Raw genomic sequence first — 9,890 nt, 5'->3', positions numbered from 1 at the left:
CTGAGCGTTTAGTTGTCCGTTTTGCAGGTAAGGAATGTACCTACGCGTATCTCTAGGACTAGACGTTTAGTGGTTTTAGTTCCATGGGAATGGAAGTCCGCACGAGTCAACAGCGTTTCGATTCCGTATTTTAGGTTTCTAGTAATTCTTGGCGAATGTTTTAGTAATTGTAAATGTATGTGGGATATATCACATGGAAATCATGTCGGTATTTTTACGTGCATGGAGTTTCTTCTCTCGTTCTTCTTTCCTGTTCTTCTTTCCTTCCTTCCTTTCTCTCTGCCTTTTTTTCTCTTCTTCTTTCTTCCTTCTTTCTTCTTCGCCTCCTTCTTTCTTGTTCCTCTTCTTTGTCTTCCTCTTTTTAAAAGCCAGGCCCATAAAACACCTCTCTTAAAATAAAAATATGAAAACATGGTTTTCGACTGTTGAAATGCAGACATGAAATGTTACCATAAGCGGTCCATAAACATAGACAGGACCTTGATGCAAAGAACGACATTGGAATGAAGTACACTACATTGTACAATGCATACTACAATGTATTATTCATACATACCTACGTAGATAAATATGTACGGGTATGTAGAGAACTTATCTACATAAAGTTCATATCTAAGTACCTAAGTAGACTGTACGTATGGAGGTTCTCGAAAATTACATACCTGTTATCAGATTGCCAAGCCATCGTCTAGGTAAATATTGCAAAATTATGATTTATTCGACAGTAAAAAGATGTAACGATCCTTTTTTTATTGAGCACGACTTTGCATTACAAGGAGAGGCAGTCATGTAAAATGTACTCTGTAAGTTTTTTTTTTTAGCTTTGCTTCAGATAGAAAAGTGCATTTCATTGGTCGATGGGTAGGATGATTTAAGTAGTGTTCTCTGTATCAGTCTGTTGTGTCTGCAATTTTTAAGAGGCATGAAGATTTGAAGAACATGCATTTTGCTTGGAAAATTTACAGAATGTTTTTTACCTCTACAAATTGGATCTCATCTGAAAATACTCGTAATGCCTCATAGTTATCACTTATAATTTAAGTGGGGGGGTTTTTTTTTTTTTTTTTTTTTTTTTTTTTTTTTTTAGCTTTGCTTTAGATAGAAAACTGCATTTCATTGGTCGAAATGGTCGACGGGACATAGGATGATTTAAGTGTTCTCTGATGTGTCTGCAATTTTTAAGAGGTATGAAGAACATGCATTTTGCATTTTGCTTGGAAAATTTACAGAATGTTTTACCTCTACAAATTGTATCTCATCTGAAAATACTCGTAATGCCTAGTAGTTATAAAGTAGTTTGGTAGGTAAATCCTAGGAATAATAAGACAAAGAAACAACGCCAGTTCAATTTATGTACAAAAAATAAATAAATAAACATCTTACAAAAACCCGATTTTGAAAATTTGGACCGATTGCAATACTTTCATTACTAGTATAGCTCCGCTATACTGTAGTAATAGAAAGTAAAAATCTCAGTCAGAAGTAAACAAAGAAGGAAACAAAATGGGAGACGATCAGCTGATTTCAAAATCCAATGCGTATCTTGCGCCTTGAAATAAGCCAAAGCTGCATTGTGTCATACATTACTTCTAATCCATAAAACATTGCACATTGTCTACGTACTCTACGTGATTGTGAAATTGTTTTTGTAGGCGTTTTTTACAAATACACCTAGAACTTTTCGGGCCTAGAACTCTATTACCTAATTAAAATGACTCCTTTTTCTTAGTGTCTACCTACCTAGTAACTAATATTTCTTCGCTTACAAAAAATATATTTATTTACTGTCATGCATTTGATTCAAAATACTTACGATAATTGGGTTTACATACAAAATACATTAATGAAATAATGAAATAATGAACATAGATGGAAAATGTGTAGGTACAATACCTACATACTTGTAATAGAATTTTGATTTTGATTTTTTATACCTACTAGGTACACAATTACATCTTACAAAAAATATATTTATTTACTGTCATGCATTTGATTCAAAATACTTACGATAATTGGGTTTACATACAAAATACATTAATGAAAAATCAAATAATGAACATAGATGGAAAATGTGTAGGTACAATACATACTTGTAATAGAATTTTGATTTTGATTTTTTATACCTACTAGGTACACAATTACACATAGGTGTACACATATACGAATTTATAAAAAATTACCTCTAAATCTTTAATGTTGTTTACTCAATTTGAGTCATGTCTATAACTAATCCATTAGAATTTGTATTTCCGTATGTTCTTCGGGATACCATATATTAGGTAGGTATGTGAAATCAACTTTTGAAATTTACGTAATACCAAATCTGTAATAGTGTACTTACAGACTTTGATAGTAAAAAAAAAAAAATGCTAATGGGTTAAGACGTAGAAGATGTCACACCTTTTGCAAATTGTAAACCGATCTAAATTTGTAGTTTTGTACTGAATATCTAAATTTTTAAAAAATCTTTAATGTTGTTTACTCAATTTGAGTCATGTCTATAACTAATCCATTAGAATTTGTATTTCCGTATGTTCTTCGGGATACCATAATATTAGGTAGGTATGTAAAATCAACTTTTGAAATTTACGTAATACCAAATTTGTAATGGTGTACTTACAGACTTTGATAGTAAAAAAAAAAAAAAAATGCTAATGGGTTGAGACGTAGAAGTTGTCACACCTTTTGCAAATTGTAAACCGATCTAAATTTGTAGTTTTGTACTGAATATCTAAAATTTTAAGAAATAAATAAAGAGCTCAGGTCCCTATTTTTCCCTACAAAAGTGGGATTACAAATAACAATAACTTACTCGTAGGTACTTTTAGGTAATGGTAGGATAACTATCAATTATTCTGTTATCTTCTCCGCCCCCTCACAGAATTTGGAAGTTTGAATTCAGAACAGACAATATTATGAAGGCACCAAATTGTTATGAAATCTGTTTTCCCTCGTAATGAAGTAGGTAAGTGACCATAACCATAAGGTGAATTCAGAACAGACAATATTATGAAGGCACCAAATTGTTATGAAATCTGTTTTCCCTCGTAATGAAGTAGGTAAGTGACCATAACCACAAGGCAGAGATATTTGGAACCAGCGGACCTTGTCGCTAAAGTCCGTTAAACCATAGATTTAGGCTGAAATCTGGCATCTCCAAGTTGAATTTTGGTTCGCATGAAGAACCAGCTCGGAATGGAAACCAGAGACCCAGACATATATCACGAGTTTTTCATGTGAGTTTCATGATTTCATGAAGAAATCTTGAATTTTGGTTCGCATGAAGAACCAGCTCGGAATGGAAACCAGAGACCCAGACATATATCACGAGTTTTTCATGTGAGTTTCATGAAGAAATGATTCGGTTTCTACGTTTTATTGTACTGAGGCTGAATGTATATCGACTTGGGTCGGCCATTGTTGGTGTAATACCTGTGTACATAGGGTTTCATGTAGATTGGAGAGATACTACTGCTCCTTACTCGATCGTAGTTCCTGAAGTTTTTGTCGCTAAAACCCTGGAATGTTTTGTCATTGAGTGAGCTGACATCATACGGACTCGAACCAAAGCTCTGAGTTGGTTTGATGTTGATTATGTTGCTTTCATGATAGCCAGAACCTTTTGATCCTTTGCTATGGTAGTTCAAAGGCTTGGTTACTTTAAATTTATTAAATTCATCAGTGCTATCAAATGCTTTGAAGTCACTTGCGGGTTTGAACTTTTCGTAATCATATTTGACATCAAACGATTTGTAATCATCAGTGGGGTTGAACTTGTTGTACTCCTCCTCTGGATTCAGTTTATCGTATTCACTTTTCTCATTGAATTTCTTGTAATGTTCTTGAGCATCAAACTTATTGAATGCTTCTTGAAGTCACTTGCGGGTTTGAACTTTTCGTAATCATATTTGATATCAAACGATTTGTAATCATCAGTGGGGTTGAACTTGTTGTACTCATCCGCTGGATTCAGTTTATCGTATTCACTTTTCTCGTTGAATTTCTTGTAATGTTCTTGAGCATCAAATTTATTAAATGCATCCGATGCGTCAAAGTTCTTGTAGTCATCTTTGACATTGAACTTTTTGATTTCCTCTGATGCCGATGGAGTGAACTTGGTGAAGTCGTGTCTTGAATCCAGCTGCTTGTCTGTTTGCTCAAAGCTCGTGTTCTCTTCATGCACTGGGATCACTTTCTTGTAGTCATGAGTAGAGTCAGTCTTGTGGTAACTATTCCCAGGTAATGAGTCGCTATCAAATTTCTTATTATTACTTGCAAGTGGCTTCTTGTTTTCTAGAGGTTTCTTGGTCATTACATCATACTCGTTGTGACTGTAGGGTCCAAAGTATGGCTGAACTGGATCGTGTATTTTATGAGCTTTGTTACTGTACGTTTTTCTACCGGTCATTAATTTTTCAACTAAAGGTAAATTGTAGTGATATATTTTATCTATTTTACCATTATTTACCATCGTGATTGGGATCATAGAAACACCATAAAACTTCAAGATTTTTATTATTATTATTTTTTTTTTTAATTAAACGGTAACTTATATGTATGTACCTGCATTTTTTGGCCTAGGTAGGCCACAATTAAAGTTTAAACTTAAACTCGGTTTGTTTAACTCTTGAATTAAACAAACTGATTGGCTGAATATTTTGAAATCAACCAATCAGATTGCTTAATCCAAGAGTTTAACAAACAATGTTATAACTTTGATTTTTGTATCAGTCTCAAGTCTTCTAATGGCTTGGTCCACAATCTAGGTTTATGTTTATACTCAGAATAAGAACTTTAACTCTTGGATTTGTTTGTTTGATTTTTCTTCAGTTTCAAACATTTTAGCCAATCAGATTTGCTTTAACGTAAATGGATTTTAAAGTCACTTTGTGAACCCGGCCATTATAGATTTTGAGAACGGCTGATTTAAGACAGATCTAACTTTTATTTCAGTATAGGTACGAGTGTGCTTGTCTTTTATTGTGATTATGCTAGATTAAACTATCTTGTGGTTTGGGGGAACTTGAAGCGAATAGCTGCGGGTAAGGTCGATGAACGGTGGTGGTCGTGGTGGCTTTTCCTTTTGTGCTCGAAGAGTGACGTCATGAAACGAACGAAACGGGATGGGCATGTTACGACACAGACCACACGCGTCTAATGTAGGATTTCGGGACGGTAAGACCTTTGCAGTTACTTACAGTTCCCTTTGTCAAACTTCTTTAACAAGTACCTACTTGGAGGATTACAAATACATATCTATCAAGTGCTGTCAGTAGTCACGCCAAATAATTCTAATTGTTTTTCGTCAAAATTTTCGATGGTCGGTTTTTTGTACCAAAACATTTTTTGAGGTCCCTAGAGCCTAAAGCCATCGCACATTGGTCCGTGTGTCTGTAAGTAAACAAAATATCTCAAGAACAGTAAGAGACTAGTTTTAAGTAGGGGCAGGGGTATTACTCTATTCTTCTTCGTTTATCTTGTTGGCTCTATTTTTTAATGGATAAATTTGTTGATGTTGAAAAAGTTTCAATGTCAATCTTTCTCGAATTTGTTTGCACGAGATTGTATAATTTGGACTGATTGTGCTTAAAGTTGCAGAGAGCATGATTAAGAAATGCTACTTATTAACTCAAGTACTTATTATTGTGCAAAAAAAATGTCTAATTGTCTCGAATTTTAGATTACCTTGGCGTTGATATTTCATATTTCACACAGCAATTGTGTATCTGTTCGGGTAAAAAAATTGAATTGCTTGGGAACTTTGCTCTCACAAACTTGAAGAAAAAATAACAATGAAAATAATAACGAAGAATGAAAATAAGAACACTTTGTGTGTTTCTTTAACACCCATGCTATTCCATCCCAAAGTTTAGTTTGCAAGAATAATTGAGGTGCTGCAATTGAGAAATAACGAAATGGTATTGGGCAGGGGTTCTCAACAGTTCGAATAACTCGTGTGAGGCCTGGGGTCTAAGGTCCTGGAATCCATAAAAAGTAGATCAAAGGATTGACCTGCCAGCCTAGTTAGCTTAGTTGGTAGTGCGTCTGCCTTGTAAGCGCTAGGCCGCGGGTTCGATTCCCGCCCGGGGCGGATTTTATCCTGATGGGATAATGTTCGTTCTCGGAAACGGCTGGCTTTCTCCTATCCTGTCTTCCTTCTCTCCTCGATTTCGGGACGATAAGACCATAGCAGTTAAAGTTCCCTCTGTCAAACCTCTTAAAAAAAAAAAAAAAAAAAAAAAAAAAAAAAAAAAAAAAAAAAAACAAAAAAAGAATCGCTTGGGAACTTTGCTCTCACAAACTTGAAGAAAAAATAACAATGAAAATAAGAACACTTTGTGTGTTTCTTTAACACCCATGCTATTCCATCCCAAAGTTTAGTTTGAATGTTTGCAAGAATGTAGAATGATTGAGGTGCTGCAATTGAGAAATGGAATAACGAAATGGTTTTGGGCAGGGGTTCTCAACATATTGATGGAATACCTTGTCTGAGGCCTGTGGGGTCTAAGGCCCTCTAACCCATCAAGAGTAGATCAAAGGATTTAGCATAGAAACACCATAAAACTTCAAGATTTTTATTATTATTATTTTTTTTTTTAATTAAACGGTAACTTATATGTATGTACCTGCATTTTTTGGCCTAGGTAGGCCACAATTAAAGTTTAAACTTAAACTCGGTTTGTTTAACTCTTGAATTAAACAAACTGATTGGCTGAATATTTTGAAATCAACCAATCAGATTGCTTAATCCAAGAGTTTAACAAACAATGTTATAACTTTGATTTTTGTATCAGTCTCAAGTCTTCTAAATCCACAATCTAGGTTTATGCTCGGAATAAGTTAACTAAACTTTACTCTTGGATTTGTTTGTTTGATTTTCCTTCAGTTTCAAACATTTTAGCCAATCAGATTTGCTTTAACGTAAATGGATTTTAAACTCACTTTGTGAACCCGGCCATTATAGATTTTGAGAACCGCTAATTTAAGATAGATCTAACTTTTATTTCAGTAGAGTACGAGTATACTTGTGTCTTTATAAGTAAAACTTCATTGAGAAATTTACACAATGCTCTAAACGCTTTTAACCTCATTCTTGTTTTCTTCAACCTCTTGCTTCTATTGTGTACGTGCAATACATGCTGCTAATATATACAAAGTTTTGTATCCATATTGACTAGAGTTCATTGCATGGCTGTTGGTCCGTGTTTGGCAGAAAAGAAGAAGAAGAAAAAGAAGAAGAAGAAAAAGGAGGAAAAACAAACAAACTGGTCCTTTGTTGATAAGTTTCTCAAGTTACCTTCCTACTATATAGATTTAATTTTATGATTATGAGAACATGAGCTCTTCTTTTTTTTCTGTGCGACTGCTTGACAGCTTTCAAAAGTCTCAAGTCCTATAGGTTATAATTATGTACTCTGGTACCACTATTGCCTACATTTATGCTGCTGTCACATAATACGTACATCAGTAAATTAGTCCCAAATTTTTCGTTTTTCGCCTCAAGATTGTACTTATGTTATCTGAGGATTCTGATTACTTACATATATTTTCATCTGCGTACTGTCTACAGTGCACTTTACAGCTGAACTTTTCAGGAAATATAGAACAACATAACTCTCGGTCGTTCTCATTTTAAAGGTTTCCGAGTTGATAGGCTGAGTAGTGGCACGTTTTGAACTATTGACATTTCAAGCCCCCTTGTGTCCTTATGTGTACATATGAGTGCACAAGTAGGTATGTTCTTTGTGACTTGTACAAACATCATTTTTTTCCCCCAAATGAAGAAAGAACAGGCGTAGACATCAGAGAAACAATGGATGTACCTACAGACCACGCTACCACGCTTATTTATTCTACGTAACCTACATACTAAATTGTGCTTTGCCGCTTTGTGCTCACGTATTAGGCTCTACTATTACTATATCTATGTATATAAAATCCCGCAATCTATGTATAAGCTATATGAAATCCCGCAATGTTCTCTGCGCGTGGATTATGTGAAGCAGCCAAAAAAGTAATTTAAAATTCGGTTTGCCTGGATGATGACATACGAAAAATGAAAAACATGGTTCCTGTCGCTTTCTTTCACAGGGCCGTGTAAATGTTCTCTGTGCTGTCTACCGAGCACCCATACACAGTACACATGTACACAGGGTCACAGGTGTATATCCACTTTAGTTTTTGGGAACTCATGTCCTACATTTTAGTCTCATTCGAGCAGGATAAATAAGGTATATTCTATTCTGTCCTACATTTTGAGCACAGTTGCTTGTTCTACATACAAGAAAAGGCCAGACCTCACTTCTTGTTGATGTCTTTTGTTGTGATGATTTGGTTGTCGGACTTTTCTCATTCCCAGAGTGTGTAATAGTTGCATATTTGATAATCCGTTTAGGCTTGGGCTTGCTTTGTTGTAGTTATTGGTCTCGTAATAGCTACTTGGATTTGTGCTCAGAATTTCGATTGGAGTAGCCAAAGTGCTTACTGTTGGGACTCTGTATTTTTGAACAAGTTTCTCAGTTTTCTCATATTCTTTTTCTCTGTTCACTGAGCTCTCCTCACTACTTTCTTCTGGATTTGTTTCCTGTGGTTTTTGTTCACTCTCACTCTCATTATGTCTTTTGTCTTCCTTTACGTATTTGTTATTTTCTTCCTTTTTGTTTTCATTCAAATCTATTTTGTAATTGTTTTCTTTCTCAACTTTGTCAGCTTTCTCTTCTTCATTTTGTTTTTCATTATTTTTTGGGGTTTCTTTATTAACTTTGTTACTGTGCCTATTTCCAAATAAGCGTCGCTTATTTTTGTTAAACAACCTGTTGGTTTGACTATCTTCATTTGTTTCATTTTGATTTGTATTTTTTACTTTTTCACTTTCCTGGTGCTTCTCACTTTCTTTCTTTCTCAACTTTGTCAGCTTTCTCTTCTTCATTTTGTTTTTCATTATTTTTTGGGGTTTCTTTATTAACTTTGTTACTGTGCCTGTTTCCAAATAAGCGTCGCTTATTTTTGTTAAACAACCTGTTGGTTTGACTATCTTCGTTTGTTTCATTTTGATTTGTATTTTTTACTTCTTCACTTTCCTGGTGCTTCTCACTTTCGTGTTTTTCCTGTTTAGTTGTTTCCTCTGAAGATTTTTCAGCGTTTCTGTGATGCTGTCTATTCTTGTTCTTTCTGTATCGTCTGCGATAAGAACTTGGTCTGGTTGACACCTCCTCGGTTTCATCTTGGGGTAGTAAGATGATGTCTATTTTGTTTGATTCCTTGGTCGCGTTTACTTTGGGGTTGTTCCTTGTTTTCAAGGAATTCAACAGGTTTACCCTTCTCGTTTTCAGATCTTCGGTTTCCGAGTTTTCCAAGTTTTGTTTGCGTTGTCCATACACATGAGCTCTGCTCAGAGGACCGCTGTCATTCTTCACGGCTGGAACGTCGGTGTTGACTTTCTTATCTTCTTTGTGCGATGGAATGAATTTGATCTCTTTGTTGTTTCTATGGAATGATGACTTCCAGTCTCGCTGACTCGGGGTGGTAGATTCGCTGGTGTCATGGTTGGGATTGACGGTGACAGACTGAATTAGGGTGACTTGAAGAATGATCAGACACAGAAGGAAACTCATCTGCAATGTTCCCGCTGGGAATCGTTTGGCTGGCAACATCTGTGAACATAGAAAAGGAAATTACATTAAACTTAAACCTTTGCTCTTCTTCTTTTTCTTCGCCTTTGCCCATGTTCAGATGGGGTCGGCGTCTGTCGGCGGCATTCTCAATCAGCTTTAAAGTGATCGCTTTGAGGACAACTGGTTTTGGCGAAACAAAATTTTCCGACTCAACCTTTGCTATTGATATAGCATAAGGAAATATGGACTAGTGTAGGTACTCACTGTTTATACTCG

General features: G+C 35.2%; 2 protein-coding genes across 2 annotated transcripts in view; both read right to left on the bottom strand.

Moving 5' to 3' along the window:
* The window catches only part of LOC103517287 (GATA zinc finger domain-containing protein 14-like), a 19,560-nt gene extending 9,906 nt beyond the window's left edge, over positions 1-9,654 (bottom strand). The window contains exons 1-2 of the mRNA XM_026829435.1: positions 9,084-9,654; positions 8,314-8,878 (exon numbers count right to left, since the gene is read on the bottom strand). Of these exons, the coding sequence (XP_026685236.1) occupies positions 8,314-8,878; positions 9,084-9,653 (1,135 nt within the window). The 5' untranslated portion in view covers position 9,654. The remainder of the gene's footprint in view (positions 1-8,313; positions 8,879-9,083) is intronic.
* LOC113470747 lies at positions 2,994-4,462 on the bottom strand. Its single transcript, XM_026829434.1, has 3 exons — positions 4,044-4,462; positions 3,360-3,870; positions 2,994-3,264 (listed from the first exon to the last, which is right to left on the bottom strand). The coding sequence occupies exons 1-2, from the start codon at positions 4,406-4,408 to the stop codon at positions 3,369-3,371; spliced, it is 867 nt and encodes a 288-aa protein (XP_026685235.1). The 5' UTR covers positions 4,409-4,462; the 3' UTR covers positions 2,994-3,264; positions 3,360-3,368.
* Positions 9,655-9,890: the final 236 nt, after the last annotated feature.

Source organism: Diaphorina citri, unplaced genomic scaffold (assembly GCF_000475195.1).
Source record: "Diaphorina citri unplaced genomic scaffold, Diaci psyllid genome assembly version 1.1 scaffold1796, whole genome shotgun sequence".
Taxonomy (NCBI): domain Eukaryota; kingdom Metazoa; phylum Arthropoda; class Insecta; order Hemiptera; family Psyllidae; genus Diaphorina; species Diaphorina citri.
The sequence above is the reverse complement of the archived record's forward strand: the minus strand, read 5'-3'. Positions and strand labels throughout refer to the sequence as shown.